Source organism: Ambystoma mexicanum, chromosome 6p (assembly GCF_040938575.1).
Source record: "Ambystoma mexicanum isolate Mex_15411 chromosome 6p, UKY_AmexF1_1, whole genome shotgun sequence".
Lineage (NCBI taxonomy): Eukaryota > Metazoa > Chordata > Amphibia > Caudata > Ambystomatidae > Ambystoma > Ambystoma mexicanum.
In genome coordinates this window covers 656,273,450-656,289,565 of record NC_090935.1, presented here as the reverse complement: position 1 = coordinate 656,289,565, position 16,116 = coordinate 656,273,450, and the positions used below count along the sequence as shown (strand labels likewise).

The 16,116-nt window shown below is 44.3% G+C and overlaps 1 protein-coding gene across 2 annotated transcripts in view; it reads right to left on the bottom strand.

The window, feature by feature from the left end:
• The window catches only part of LOC138511692 (survival motor neuron protein-like), a 643,682-nt gene that overhangs the window by 543,562 nt on the left and 84,004 nt on the right, over positions 1-16,116 (bottom strand). For both annotated transcript variants that reach the window (XM_069627523.1, XM_069627524.1), the window contains exon 2: positions 1,487-1,558. In XM_069627523.1, coding sequence (XP_069483624.1) covers positions 1,487-1,558 — 72 coding nt within the window. The remainder of the gene's footprint in view (positions 1-1,486; positions 1,559-16,116) is intronic.

The following is a 16,116-nucleotide window of genomic DNA, read 5'->3' as shown; positions in this document are numbered from 1 at the left end:
AGAGGCATTGGGGTGTTGCGGTGTGGAGGCAGTTGAGAGGTACGGTGTTAAAATATATGGGTTTTTCTCTTCTCATGACATTTGTTCTGTTGGTCGTGGTGTTTGTAGGATGTGTTCTGTATTTGTGGCAGTTTCTACTGGAAGAGTGAGCAGGTGCGTCTTTGACAGCGTCCTGTTCTCTTGTCTGGGCATCTTGTGGGCCTAGGTGGTCGGATGGCTTGGATTTTTTTGGTTTGTGTTTCAGGGGCTGTAGCCCATCTGTACGACCTCTTGTGGTTTGGATGGTGTTGAGTCTTGTCCTTTTGCGTTGGGATTGCACTATCTGACCTTGCGTCTTGTGTACAGACTTATAATCCGGGGGTAGTTGTGCTATAGTGGGCTGCTGTTGTAGCTTGGCTGGGGTGTCCACGTATGACTGATTTTTGAGATATTGGGAGATTCTGGGATTGGGTTGTTCTAGGATTCTGGTAGTTTGTTAGAGGTTTCCCGTGTGGCTGCCTAAATAGTGGATTTGAATTTTGGATCTCTTTCCTGTGGGTGGAGAGTCTAATTGCGGTGGTGTTGGGCTATTAAGCGTTGGAGAGACGGTAGACAGTTGGATTATCCATCGGTTGTGGGAAGTGGATGACCTGACGTTGGTTCTTAGTTGGGTAGTGATCAAGCTATGGTTAGTTGCTTTCAGAGGGTAGTCTGATGTTCCTCGACGGTTGGTGAAGGCCTGGGTTTCACAATAAGGAGAATTCTCAGAAATGTGTTGTTAATTCCCTTCTACCTTCGAGACCCCTAGCTCTTTCACTGGACTTTAGAACTTTTAATTTTTATCCTGGAGAGAGGGAGACCCTTTTCCCAGTCTCACATGCATGTTTATTTGATCAGAACCCTGTGTTTCTTTTGGTTTTGGAGTCTGACAAACTCCATAGTCCTCTTTTTATATTGTGACACATAGCACCCTCAGTGCAGTCACAGTCCTTTGGATTTCTGCTAAGCTTTAAATACTACTGTTTCCAAGAGCTGTAAAGTGAAACTGACAATTTTTTTTTTTTATTTATTTTTTTTTTTAACAATGTATTCACCAATTTGTTTCTTCCAGAAGGTGTTCAAGATCAGATTTTATTTTCTATTTTTTAAGGTTGACGCTCCTTTTGCTTTCCAAGTTACCCATCAGCAACCGTACTACAGTTCAAGGTTAAAAACGTCTTGCTTTCGAAAAGATCCTTTCCTAGACGAGCCAACAAACTAAGGGTGACCCCAAAACAGTCTTTGTAGCAGTGCAAATTACTTCAATACAGCCAGATATATTTTGTGTAAATCAGCTCAATAGGCCACTGACATTTCCTGGCTTGGAGCTAAATTAATGCGAGACAAAAACATGTGCAAAAAACATGTTAAAAAAAATAAAGCAAAAGGAACAACTACTAGCATAAAAGATAGAATTGCAACGTTTGAAACATCAAAAAATACATACAGATGGATAACAAAAGATTACCTTAAAAGAAGCCACTGCCTTATCATATGCCTTTATCAAAGCAGTATCATCCCATATGTCAGAGTCATCACTCTAAGGAAAGAAAGAACCTCCATTACAGAGCTAGAATGCATAGGTTTGTCATAGAGCAAGGCATAAAATAGTTTTCAAAAATTGATTAGCAAAGTTTGCTAATTACATTTTTCTTGATTAGAAAACAAACCCATTTGATTAGCAATTGTGTACTAATGTTTTTAATGCCACCAGAAGATACTTGTACCCAAGATATACAATGAGCAACAATACAGCAGTTTTGTATACCGCTGAAGTAAGCCATTGGTGAGAAGTCAGGCCTTGCAAATTATTTCTGTAAAATTGCGCATGTCACCACAAACCCACTTTAGTTTGGCACACTGCTGCCACCCAGAGGCCAGCCATGCACAGTGCAACTTTTATTTGACATTTACTGCAAACAAAGTAAAGTTTCATTAAGTTTCCAACATCCCCTGACAATAGTACCGGCCCTTCTTAAAATCTACTCAACTATGCGAGTGGGTGAAAATACTTTGCGAGGCCTGGATGAGCTTCTGTAAAAAGGTTAGCTTCATGAATGTACCCAAATGATAGATATGGTAAAAAGGCTCTCAAAACAGTTTGGCCAGCTCTCTACTGCAGGTGCAAATATGTAATACAATCATAATCATAGAGCAAAGTGAGCTCTGGATGCCAACTATAGTGTACAGTTTTGCAGTAGGTCTGTAGATGTACTGACTGGATGAAACTATTGATCGCTACTAGTAAATATCAAGTTAGCTTTGTGTATTCAAATGTGTAAAAGACTAAACAGAATGGATGGCATAGCAGGCAGAGAACTGGGCAAATTCGGCAGAATATTCTAGTATGCGGCCATCTCACTTTCAGGGTAGTGGGTATGAACCAACATGGTAAGATAGAATGTCAAGGAGTATGGGGTCAGCTCATGGGTTGAGCACCAGTTACAAGCTGTATGTAATAGCAGGCCACAGGACTAGGTTTGACAACAAAGCATATGGCAGCGTGGTCATGTACATTTTCAAAGGTGTTCACTCGTCAATATGATGAATCTACGCCAACAAAATGAAATCTAGTGGACACAGATTTAGATACAATTCACTGTAAAGCATGGAGACAATGCTGTGTTTTACAGTATCAATACTGTAATTATGCATTAAGTAACCCATTTCATTTTTAGAAACAGAATTGAAAGCCTTTTAAAAAATAAACAACATACTGGTCTTTGGCAGACAGGATACAGTTAACTTAATAACAGTATTATCCCAATTTATTTCTGGTTTGCAATTATTTGAAGAATAAAATGTGTGTAGCATTCCCACAAAGGCCTTTTGGCACATGAGTGAAGGGAATGGTTACTGCTGTACTCTCTCCATTAGCCCCTTTGAACTTAGTGACCAGAGAAAAGAGGGTGGGGAGAGCTCTGAAGGCAAGGCTGTGCTTTCATTGAACAGGGTAACTTAAATAGCTAACTTTGCTACTCAAGTGTCAATTTAATTAGCAAACCTACAGAATTGCATAGCGAATTGCTCAGCGACACTGCTTATTTTATGCCTTGTAGGGCAATATTAAAAAGGCATCCAATTCATCTCCCCTTAAATAATGTCAAAGCAATACAAATGATTTGCTACTCTTTAATTGAACACTACCACATCCCATTGGCTAATTTCCAGCAAGGTGTTTGAGAACATTAGAACAATGCATCGAGATAATTAGGTACGACAAACAAGTAAGATGCATGCCCACTGGGGAGCCTGTGCGGAACCTCTAGGTCGCAAGTTCTTAGCCCAATGGTATGGATTTGGACGTCATTCCCGAAGAGAGACAAAAGGATTAGCGTTGATAGTAAACACCTGCCCATTAATATTTGGCTGCCACAAAATTATTTGTTAAGAGATCAACAAACTTACAGTATGATATGGAAGGAAATGCATTATACAAATTCACATTGAATATTTGCTATGCAGCTAAAAATCAAATTTGTGTTCAAAATTAAGCGCTCAATATGTGCAAACCTGTCTACATTCTTTCATGTTCACTCCCTTATTCGTACATTGAAAAACCACTCCCTGTCAATATTCACTTATAATTGGGACAACAAAATACATAACAAATGCAAACAAAATGTGTCAGCAGCCAGAATTGCACTCGAGAAATAATTCCTCAGTTGCATCAATAAATGGTATGTTTGAAAACAGAAGAATATTTCTCAAAGATATCGATATTCTGAGGTGAATTAATACGCATCACACATCTTATTTTACAGACCCATGAGTGATCATTGTTTTTTTACAACTCATGTCTCTAAAAATGACCTTTCCATCAAGTCACAATTAAAGAACTCTAATGCGTCAAGTGTTGAAACGTGGGTGGGTGAGAAAATAAATGCTCCTCAAAAAGATTAATGGTTCACCCTGGGATGAAGGAGATCAGAAAAAAAGGAAAAGGAGCAAGTGGAAATTATAAAATGTTTAACAGGCAGACAGAGGGTACAACAGCAGAAGTCTGAAAATGTGCATCTATTATAGTGCGGTAGTCACCGCACTAGAATTAAGGTGTGTACCTACTTCTATAGGAAAACCAAAAATTTCATTTGACTTGCAGGATGGATTTGGCTGATATTTCGCAAACTAAAGGTTTGTCCCGGGACCACCTAGACTGGAAATTATGAGAAAGGTTAGTTTAAAAAGAAAAGTTATTAAGAAGGCAAAAAAAGAAGAACAAAAAATTGTTGGGTCTATTCCCCCATTTACTTTCAAATAGAGAAAAAGTCCAACTTTTTGCTCAGGGCAAAAACGGATGATGGAATTGGACCAAATAAGAAAAAACTTGGGCACAAAGCGTTGACTCAATTTCCAGAAGTTGTCTGGAGTTATTGCATCCAGTAGTTTTTAAAATATTTGAAGGGGAAGAGGGTACCCGCTTCCCTCAAAATTATACCTATAGCTCCCATAGTACTTTGCAGCAGAGACACTTCAGAAATGAAAATTTTGTGTTTAGAGAGAGGTAACCGCAGTTCAAATGGGGTTAGCCAAAAGGGAACTGGGTTCAAAAACTATTTAGAGAAGAAAAAAGCATCAACAGGTGTTAGGGTATTGGTGTGGGGGGTGGGGGCGTAGTAGGACACCATCTGAAATTAGTGAGTTTGGGATGAAGCAGATCAGGATAAGATTAAAGCAATTTTTTCTATAACCACAACCATATAATGCAGTTATTTTAACATGATTATCACGTTAAACATGTGAAATGGAAGTGTGTCCGAGGAAAGATAAAGTGAATAGTAACGGGCAGTGCTGTGGGATTAGGAGGGGGGGGTGGTAGAGTGGGTTTGGGCACAACAAGTTAAGAGAGAAAGGTTTAGGAATAAGGGAAGGTAAAAAGGAATGGGAAAAATAAAATTTGTCGGGTTGAAATTTGCTTTTGCAGGTGGAGGGGAAAGGCTCTCAACTAAAGACAAAGCAATGAAAGAAACATGCAAAGTTCCTGCAAAGTTCCTGCGGATGTGGCGAAATAACCGCTGTTATGATGCGGACCAATCAAACGCTGCGGTGCCACGGGAGACGTAAAGTTCACTTGGTGTACGTGGTTTCATAGCCACGATAATGGGCAGAATAAACGGAGGAAAAGAACACCAAAAGGAAGGATTTAAATAATTTTAACAATATTAACTGCCCGCATTTGTGGTGTGAGCCATCATAATGTAACTAGAAGAACAAATATAAAACATGCTTCAGATCACCAGTATAGCTGCAGATATTACACGTATGTCCGTATAGCGGCGAGGACACATCCAGGGTATAGGCCTATGGGAACTTGGTGCTCATTGCCACGATAACATAGCCTCAGGGATTTTACCAGTTTGTAGCGTTCCTTTCATAGCCACAGTAACAGGCTGTGCACACTGAGGAAAAAACAGGACAATCCTCTTAGTTTTAGGGTCAATGGCCCAGAAAGGTCAGATTGTGTCGTGGGCTAGGGTTGTGTCGTGGGCTAGGGTTGTTTGTATCACAAGTGCTATTTTAAAGTTTGTTACAGAATGGTGTGTAGCCGTGGGAATACTGCGTTTATGGACAAAAATGTTTCCCCCAGTAACTGCAGGAATAGCACATGGGTTCAGATTGGCGTGTGGCGCGGGGATCTTACCGGCCAATGCGAGTGCGATTATCAGAGCCACGGTAACTGGTAGAAAAAGTAGAATAAAAAAATTTTTTAAAAAAAGGAAAATATTTTTCAGTTTGAATGAGTTTCCAATGTTTGAATGTGGCTTGGCCCGGGGTAGCTTGGCAAATGTCATTTTAAGATCAGCAGTGTAGCCGCAGTAATAATGAGGTTACCAAAGCCGCCGTGAGGAGTCCATCAATAGGACGTTGCATATTTTGGCAGGTTTCGGTTTCCGTGCCTATATCGGATGCACTGGTAGCCATGGTTAGAAGGTTATGCCTGCATATATTATAGCCACAATTATACAGCCAAAAAAAAGGCAAAAAGTTAAGACCAATGAGACCGTTTGAAAAGAATGTGTGATTGGTTGATAAAAGTATTTTGCAAGATGAACAAGTTACTTACCAACTGGTGACGTTCTTTCGACTGGATGTCGCAGGGATTCCACATCTCCAATGTATTCCACATCTTTGACATGCAACGTCAAAAGCTGTGTTACTTCAGAACATTTTCCGGCAGACAGCGTCCTGCATCGAGTCGATGTCCCTCGAAGGCCTCAGTCGAGTCCAACGTCACCGGATGTTATAAATAGGATGCACGGCGCCCGTAGCCTCAGTTTATGTTTTATTCTCCACAATATATGACCTGCTCATACACAATGCCTGCTTGACTGGACATAGCCTCGAGGGAACGCAAGCTGCAATAGCATAGGAAATTCTCCAGAGGGGCAGGCTGGGAGGGTGATGTGGAATATGTTGGAGGAACATCCAGTCGAAAGAAAGTTACCAGTTGGTAAGTAACTTGTTCTTTGAATGGATTGTGTCCAACGTATTCCACATCTTTGACAGACTCCCAAAGCAGTACCAGAAAATGGAGGAGGGAGAAGAATGTATAATACCCAATCAGAAGGCAGAATACAGAACAGCTTTACCAAAGGCCATATATGTTGACCATGGAGTATATCCAGGGAGTAATGTTTGACAAAGGTGTGGATCGAAGTCCATGTTGCTGCGTCACAAATATTCCTAATAGGAACTCCCCGGTGCAGACCTGTGGAAGTAGCCACGCCGTTACTAGAGTGAGCGCGCAACCCTTCAGGAGGATCCTTGCCTGCCAATCTAACATTCAGTAATGGTGAGGATAATCCACCCGGACATGGTCTGTTTGGTAACAGCCTAGCCCAATCCGTGTCCAGCATACCCACAAAGAGGTGATCGTCCACTCAGACCCTGGACATCCTAGAAATAAAAAAAGCTCAGAGCTCTCCTAGGGTCAAACCTATGGAGCTGCTCCTCTTACTTACCAGGATGAGGAGGAGGATAGAAAGTACCACTTTCTGGTCTAAATGAAACTCAGACACTACCTTAGCTAGAAAGGAAGGACGTACCGTCAGTACAACCCTATCCTTGGGGAACACAGTAAAGGGTGGCTTAGATGAAAGTGCCTGTAATTCACTCACCCTGTGAGCGGATGTAACCGCAACCAAGAAAACCGTCTTGAAAGACAGTCTCAAAGGACAAGAGTGCAAAGGTTCAAATGGAGCACCCATTAGGAATTTCAAGACCAAATTCACATCAGCACCTGAAACGGGGACTGCGGGAACACAGTAAGCCCTTTTTTTGGGAAATCAAAGGAATCTTAAAATAAGAACATTCTTCAGACAAGCGCTTGAAAATAGACAGCGCTGCCAGGCAATCTTTCATGGTAACTAATTGAAGGCCCCTGTGGGCCAAAGAAAAGAAAGAGCACCATCGGAATGGAACACTGAAAAGGATTGTGTCCTCTGCACCAGTCGCAAAACTTGGGCCAACGGTACAGGGATTTGGTTGCCGGCCGCCTGGCCGAAAGCAACACCTCCATCACTTCATCCGGGAGGTCAATCCGAATTGCAGGACCCGAAACTGAAAGTGCAAGTTGCCAGCCACAAACCTCAGGTACTCTGTACTTTGGATGAATCTGCACATGAAAGTAAGCATCCTGTAGGTCCAGGGACACCAACCAATCCTGAAGTCGAAGGGCCTGGAGTACTGGAGAAAGTATTGCAACCTCTCAAGGCTTTAGTCAGCCTTGCTGCCCAACAAATGCGAGCCATCAAAGGGCATATTCAGAAGGTGTAACGCTCACCTGGTATCCACAGGGACGTCACTCAGCCTGTTCTGACCTCTTACGATCTTGAACCTTTCCCTGGAGGCTATTCGACTGGAGACTGGGCCTTGTTTTCTTGGATAGTGTGCTCTCCGTCCTGCTTTCAGCGCAGGGGCGCGTCGATTGATGCGGGCTTGTTGCTGCCTAGTTACTTCACTGGCAAGAGTCCGACAGGTAAGTATAATGAGTCTTTTGAACAGTTCTCTAACTTCATTCCTTTCCTTCCTTAGATGATGGCCTGCGTCCGGGGATGGTGGTGTGCTGCTGAGATGAGTAGCACTGAAGGTGAGTGAGAGTGCGATGCGCGATGCACCCCTTTCGTATTTGCATTGAACAGAGTTCTTTTTTCTGTGTCTTTTAGGTGCTGCGACGTTTTCAGCGGATGCCGGTTATGAAGAACAAATGCGGTGGGTAAGCGCGGTATACGGCCCATCTAGATGTTTCCACGCTAACCTGGAGTGTCTTTTCCCTCTTGCAGATGGATGAGAAGTTCCGGAGACAGTTCCCCCAGAGCGGCTGAGATTCAGGTAAGCATTTGAAGCTCGTACAGTATTTAAAAAATAAGTGAAGATTTGCAGAATGCTTACTAATGCCTTTTTTCTGTTCTTTTCCCTTTTCCTTAGGAAGCGGCGTGCCGGGATGGGAATGACACCGCCAAAGATGCCAGCAGAACAGAAGGAGCGATGACTGATGGGCAGAAGCACCGCAAGGTAAGGCTGTTCCTAACGGTGTTCTTGCAGGAGTTGAGCGCAGAAGAAAGATGCAGGCCTACTGGAGACCAATCCGAACATGGCGAGTGTCACGGTACAGGTGCAGAAAACGCAAAGCATGTTTCTCAGCCTGGGTGTGGCTTAAATAGTCTCTGGGTATCCTAGGTGCCTCTGGACTGAACCACACCCAAAAGACTAGACCGCACATGCAGTTCTGGGAACCAAAACATGTGGGGGCATCCACCTTGTCCCCATCAATGCACTACAAGTCCAATCCCCAATGTTATCCTACGGGAGTGAGTCTGGTGCCACAAGCACCAAGTCTGACTCCAAGTGGGTCTTTGGAGGGATGGAGAGGCCCTTGAGGGCCACGTAGGTGATCGTGGCCTGGCTCATGTCAGCATAGATACAGGATGGAATGTTCACGTTGCAATTGATAGAGACTAAGACATGGCCCCATGTTCCCCTGTGACAGCCAGGGGGTCAAACTCTGGCTCATGCCTTAGGCCACCGTTTTCCTAAGGGCAGTGCTCCTCCGTTGCCCCTCATTAGCACCCACACTCTCTACAGCACCGTACCGATGGTCAGTTTCACCACTTCCATACGGGCACAGACCGATGCCCCGGCCCTTCACTAGAGGCACGGCCGTGTCTCTGGGCCGCTCGTTCTTGTCGGAATGTAATACATCTTGCTCTGCCCGCAGCGACACACGCTGGCAACTATTATTTCTTTATACAGAACGGGCGAGATTGCACCGCCCATACTATTGCCGCTTACAGCTTTGCATCTATTGATCTGCACAGTGCCGGCATTTCTTTACCTTGTTACTACGGCAACCATCAGTGCTCTTCCGTATATGCAAGGACACCATGACTTGCGGACACCGGGCCTTCCTGGCTCCGCCTGCAGCCCTGCCGACGCCTACCGATAACTTGTGACAAGGTCATCCACACGTGACCTCGTTACTACAGCAACCCCTTTATTTACTTCCGCATACCATAATATGCTATATCTCCACGGCATCACGTCGTTCCAGCCTGAGACCTGTTTGGAACCTGGAGGTATGTGCTCCACATACGGCGTATTGACATAGTTTAGGCGTGTCTATGGCTCGCAGAAAGTCGTCTCAAGAGCACAGATTTTTAGGCACTTAGTTTCTGGACTCGGCTCTGATATATGTTGCACTCTCACAGTTACTTTCGCTATCACATGGCTTAAGAGCACAGAAATATTTAAAATGTGGTAGGTCCAGATGCATGAACAGAGATTATGAATTTATCCCATGTCGGGGACAGGGGCAGATTGGGGGCCACTATTTTACAACGAACAGTTCGTGTCAACCCTCCCATTTAGGTGCATCACACTGAGAGCAGCCCGAGCCCGCCATTATTTATGGTCCCGACCCAGACGCTGCGTGAAACCCAACATGCGACCGATGTGTAACAACTTCTCCCCTGCCACACAGGTACAATGGAACTTTATATTTACAAAATATGGGTCCTATTCAGAATTTTACTGCATAGGTCACTTATACCGATACTTTTCAATTTTAGGCACTTTACACTGTGTGCAGTTGCTGGCTATGAATGACGTCTCCATTTCAGCGCCCACAGGCATCAATTGCAATGTGAACATTCCATGATGTATCTATGCTGACATTTGGATATTTAAGGTGAGACATCACTCGCCCTTTTGTCCCTGCAGACCCAATTGTTTGAAATAATCAATGTAACTACCAATATGTGATTAACTGATAAGGGGCTCAATCTGGAATCCTTGTGGACGTGCTAGAAAAGGGCTCATACAGCTAGGAATTGTTTTTCCGTTGGGTGGTACTCATTCTATGCTGTTAGAATATCACCATGCAGGGAAATCAACATATAGCTTTTTAGTTGTCCTAATTAATAAAATACAAATAGTTATTTATCTTTTATATATATCTTTTAACTTGCACATTTCTATATCCCCCCACACAGGTTAGCCCGCTTCCAGGCAAGCAGTGATGTATATCCACTTTCCACACTCTTAGTCTTTTCTCCTTCTCTGTTTGCTCTTCACAATTACAGGGTCCGGTTTACCACTGCCCTGATGAAGGCGGATCTTCCTGACTAAGGACTTGAACTCTCATGTTCATACCGCCAAAACGTATGGTTATGAGAGGGGACTGAAGATCCTTCTATTAGACCTTAACATAAGTTTGGGCCACTAGCGATAACGGGTCCAAACAACTGACGGATTTTCCCTCTTTGGCCCCCCCCTCCTGCATTGGCAGACCCAATTTCAGTTAAAGAATTATCTTGACTCTGGAATATCAAAGAGGAGCGATTTATTTTCTCTCCATCTTAAACCTTTTTCATTTTAATTTACAACGTTTGGGTTTAAGAAACTTCCTGTTCAATTGGGAATTGAACAGACTGCGTAGACATAAGCTTTACGCTACGTGTTAAAAATAACGGCCAACTGTAGCCGATGATGTAAAATGTATGATTATGTTTTTTCTTGCTTTTCTCTCTTATGAATGACTTATTTTCCTGACTCATTTTATCAATTCAATGTATATATTTGTACTTGTATATGCTTAAGTGCCCCGTGAGTTCAGGCTTATATTTATTGCACATTTGTTTTGCTTGACTATCACATTGTATTATTTCTTGTATTGTGCTGAAAATAAGATATGACAATTTCTACACCTCAATGGTTGACATTGTGTTTTTCATATAAGGGGATATGAATTCAATTGAGTTGCACTAGGACACTTGATATGAATGATCTGACCTAGTGACCTATCTTTCCAACAAACAGTCCCCCCCTCTTTGTGATATAATCTCACAAACTGAGGTCAGGGTCTCACCACTTGCTCCTCAGGCACTCCTGTGCCAGCTCCTCCACCCAGGGAAAACTAGCACTTGCAGAACCAAACGGGAAGGAGCAACACTGCATACGGCTTCCTTCCTCCGACGTCACTGGTTCCCTGGAGACTAGGCTCCCTCGCCAGGCATCCGCAAAGCGCCTTGCTCTGAAAGTTCCAGTGCTCTCGCATTTCGCTCTCCTCCCGTTCCCAAATGTCCGTCTAAGCTTCTCCACTGCCCACTTCCTCCTCCTGTCATGATCTCCGCTTCCAAAAGGTCAGGGTTTTCCCCAACTCCCTTGGAAGCAGATCCATAACCCAGGTTCCGAGTGCCAACCAGTCTCAATTGGGACCTTTTGGACCCAGTCCTGGCGCCAGTGGCACCAGGCTCATAAATATGCCCAGTCCCAGCGCTGGAAGCGCCGGGCTCATAATGCTTGGGTGGACTTACCTTCAGCAGACCATGCTGCTTACTTGCCTGCCAGTTGAGCCTCTGATCCTCTTCTGTTTGGAACTACTTTTCCTGTTGGGTGGGGCTGGAGCCACTCCCTAGATTCAGAACACTGGAACTCTTCTGGAAGGCAGGAACTCTTTTCTTACTTGGGCGTGGCTGTGGAAGGAGACACCTAAGCACTACAGGAGGCTATTTAAACCACACCCGGTGGATGAATCTTGCTTTGCGTTATTCTGCAACCTCTGCAGCAGAACGCTCATCGTGTCTTCTGCATCCGGTCCTGGGCCTAAGGAAAAAGGCTTACCATCCTGAATCCAGTCTTCAGCAACACCTATAAAGACAAGAAAGAACAGGTTAGCATTCCGGCATCTGAAAGGCAAAGGCTTACCTACTCTTCGTGCGCTCCGGAGGTCTTCACACTGCATTCCGGCATCTGAAAGACAAAAGTTTACCAACTCTTCGCACGCTCCGGAGGCCTTCGGCGCTGCATCCCGCATCTGAAAGACAAAACAAGGTGCGTTTAAAGATATTGGGGAACTTTAATACTCACGTGCCATTACTCCTTTCCACATCTAATCCAGTGGGTATTCCGGCACCCTGCAGCCGCTCCGAACTCGTACCTGCAAAATAAAAAGACAGTTAGAGCGCATAGTGAAGCAGGCAACAAGCGCTTACTTACGTGCTTCCAGGCGCTTCTATTCATCACACGGGCTCCATCTTCAACTCACTTCAGCCCGTCATCCGCCATCGCCGGAACCCTGCAAAACAAGAGACATCATTACTAAAGACTTTAAAGACATTTGAATGACTCGAAACTTACCGTTCGTGCAGTAAACGACGGACAGCAGTCCTCTGAAGTCAAGAGGCCTGCGCTACCTATCCAGTGAAGAAACTGGTTACAGCACCCTGCCCTGAGGCAGATGGAGAGCTCGGCATTCACTTACCTAAGGTGAGAGCGTTAACCTTTGGGGGTCTACAGGAGAGGAGAAGAGGAAAGAGATAGGGACACCCCAATAACCCCAGTTCATTAACCCCATATTTTCTATCTGCAGACATCTTACTCTACACGTCAGGCATACAGTGCACAGAGGTCCAGCCCAAAGAGCCAACCGGGTGCTACACATCACCTTTGAAGATACGGTAGTCGCCCAGTCAAGACCGGCGCCTCTGCGAGAATCAGGTGAGCGTTACACCTCTCTGCTGCCAGGCTACCGTTTTATACACCAGTTTCCCATCAATGGTGTTCAGATGTGCATCTCTTGCCCATTTCGCCGGATTCCAATACGACCAATTACTGGGACATGTCTGACCTTCAGCTCTATAGTTTTTAGACTCCCCCTTCTTGGTCCAAGTAATATAGTGGTATTTCCAATAGGAAGCGTGCATTACTCTAGGTTGTCTCTTCCTCATCGCAGTACTTGATGTGATAATACAGGGAAAAGCTGGAAAGGATGGAAATTATCCCATAAGGACTGAGGGCGGGTTAGTAAAGAGGATATCATGTCTCGCCTTCAAGTACCCTATGCAATTCCCAAGGACCCTCAACCCAGGTGATCGTCCCCCTTACATTTAACCCCGGGATCGGGATCTGGCTGCCTCATCTTTCGAATGGATGGTGTCATCCCACATATTCCTTATCTTTGATATATTTGTTTCGAAATTCAGAAAAAGAATTTCAGCCGATGACGACGTGCGCCAACTTGATGTCCCTAGACGGCCTCCGTCCCTAGGTCGACGTCATCCCTTGTACATATAGCATGGCAGTTAGCTTTAGTTCTGTTTTTCTGCGATAACGAACACTTAGAAGAATTAGGCCATGCTTCGGTTCCAGGCTTAAGAAAACTCCGACACTCTCGAACACTATGGCCTCTTCATCGACACCATCAACCCCGAAGACAGGGTTAAAAAAATGCCATTATTGCGGCACCAAACTGTTGCTCATGGACCCTCACCAAGTGAGTCTGTGGTATCTTGGCATGCATCATGACAAAACAAACTGTCCATCCTGTCAAGCAATGACCAGTAAGGCGTTAGCGAATAGGACGAGAAGAAGGCACCTTCTTTCACTTTCTATGGGAATGTGATCACATACAACAATATCGTCAGGCATGCTGCGACAAGCTATCTAGGGTCATGGGCAAAACAATATCGAGAGAACCAAAGCAGCTATTGCTGGGGGTGGAGGACGAGAGCGATCTGACAAGATACAAAAGTTATTTCTGTCAACTGCCACGACAATACTCAGAAGGAACATTGCACAGCAATGGGGCTCGGAAGTCACTCCCAGTTTCGTCCAGTGGGTTACAGATGTGGACATATGCGTTGCAATGGAACACAGGGTGTACACCGCAAGAGGTGGTCCTGACAAGCAAATCAAATATGGCAAAAATGGGAAGACTCACACTGACTGGGATACTGCCTAGTGAGGTATATACAGATATAAGTAAAATGCAAAACAGGAACAGAACATTGCCCAACACTGCCAGCGACTCTGTGCTCTAGTCTGCTCTACTGATGCCCAAGGCACAAGGGGAGTTGTGGGGTACACAGAGAGACTATCAGTAAATGTACTTTTTAAAATGTATGTGGAAAATCAATAAAATTGATTAAAAAAAAAAAAAAGCGAATAGGGAAATTAGCAGCGGGTAGGCCCCAAACTAAATCCCCCTTGACGACTCTAAAGAAATGCTTGTCCAACGAGTCGAGAGGCGACTTCCCTTGAAGGAAAAAAAATTCTAAAAGGCGTTCTCGATCCGGAAGTGGGTCACACCCTTTAGAGAACAGCTTCCCGGTCAAAGCTGCTCAATTTTGGAACTCCCTCCCGCCGACCTCAAGACTTGACCAAACATACCCGCACTCAAGATCAAATAGCATAAAGTGGCTCAAAGAAAATGAGCCATAGGTGAGCCTACCAACCAACTGACCAATAGCCAAACCGACCTTTCCACTGTTTCTATCTGCTATGTAAATGTATTACCTGCTATATAGTCATTGATCTGTAAGTTTTTGTGATTGTGTAACCTTGTAACTTGTAAGCCTAAAGTATTCTTATCTTTACGCCCTGATGCCTTTGGGTCCGGCACACGTTACAAATAAAGAAACAAACAAGATGAAGAAAAGACGCTATAGTTTAGCTATATATTACCTTTAATCTCTTCCGGCTCGTCTCCTGAGAGAACAATGTCTTGCCGGCCAAATTGTCCACTCCTGCTGAATGGTAGGTATTCAGACAGGAATTTCACAATATTTTCACGAAGGAGGTCCCAACCTGATCGAAAGAAAAAACCAAAGGTCATGCTCCTGCTGCGTTGTTAAAGATGGACAACCTCGCCTCGATGAGAAATCGTAAAAGATTGAATCGGGGATCAAGCCCCTTGAGGAGTTTGATAAGGTCTTCAAATTCATCAACACGGTTAGTGTCGAAACCATGGACGCCACAAGCGTTGAAGCCATTGATGCCATCAGGGTCGAAACCATCTGCAACATTGGTGTCGAAGCCAGCAACACCTTTGCCCTCTAAACCTGCTAAGGAAGTTGAAAAATAATTTAAATGCTTACCAAGGAGCGATTTCTTCAAGTCTCTGTCTTCAATTTATGAAGAACATGAACACTCAGATACCGCTTCTTTTGGTTTGAAGTATGGCACCCCAAAGGTCGCAGAAGCCCTGATCTCAGGAGAGTAAAGGCTTAAAGATTTATATGAAACTCTTCAGTCAGCTAGTGGGATTGACACATCACCAAAGCTTGAACCCAGCAGAACACGCAGATGCCCCAGACATCTTATTTCTAGGGTAATAGCATTTCTAGTATGGGGCAGACCTGCTCCTCCATTTGAGCAAGATGGCCTGACCGATATTCTCGATAAAGGGCCCCAGAAGGATCCTGTCCTCCCTTTTCATATTGCCCTGCAAAAAAAGGTTAACAGGAAACTGTGAGGCACTGGATACAAGCCCAGCGGTGAGCAAAAACCTCACCAAAAAGTACAGCCCGTTCGGTAGCGATCCTGACTATTTGTCTAAACATCCTACACCAGACAGACTGGTTGTTCAGGCTGCGACATCACCTCTAAACAAACAGCTTATCCAACAATTCCGCCAGACAGGGATAAGCATTGAAAAGCTTGGGAAAGCAAAGCATTTTCTGCTGGCAGCTTGGCTCTTAAATCTGCAAATGCCACTTGTGCCTTAGCTAAATGTACGTTCACCCTGTCAGATTGTATAGCCATAGTGGCTGACCATATTCCCAAAGGAGAAGAAAGATGGCTTCCTGAACATTGTAAGAG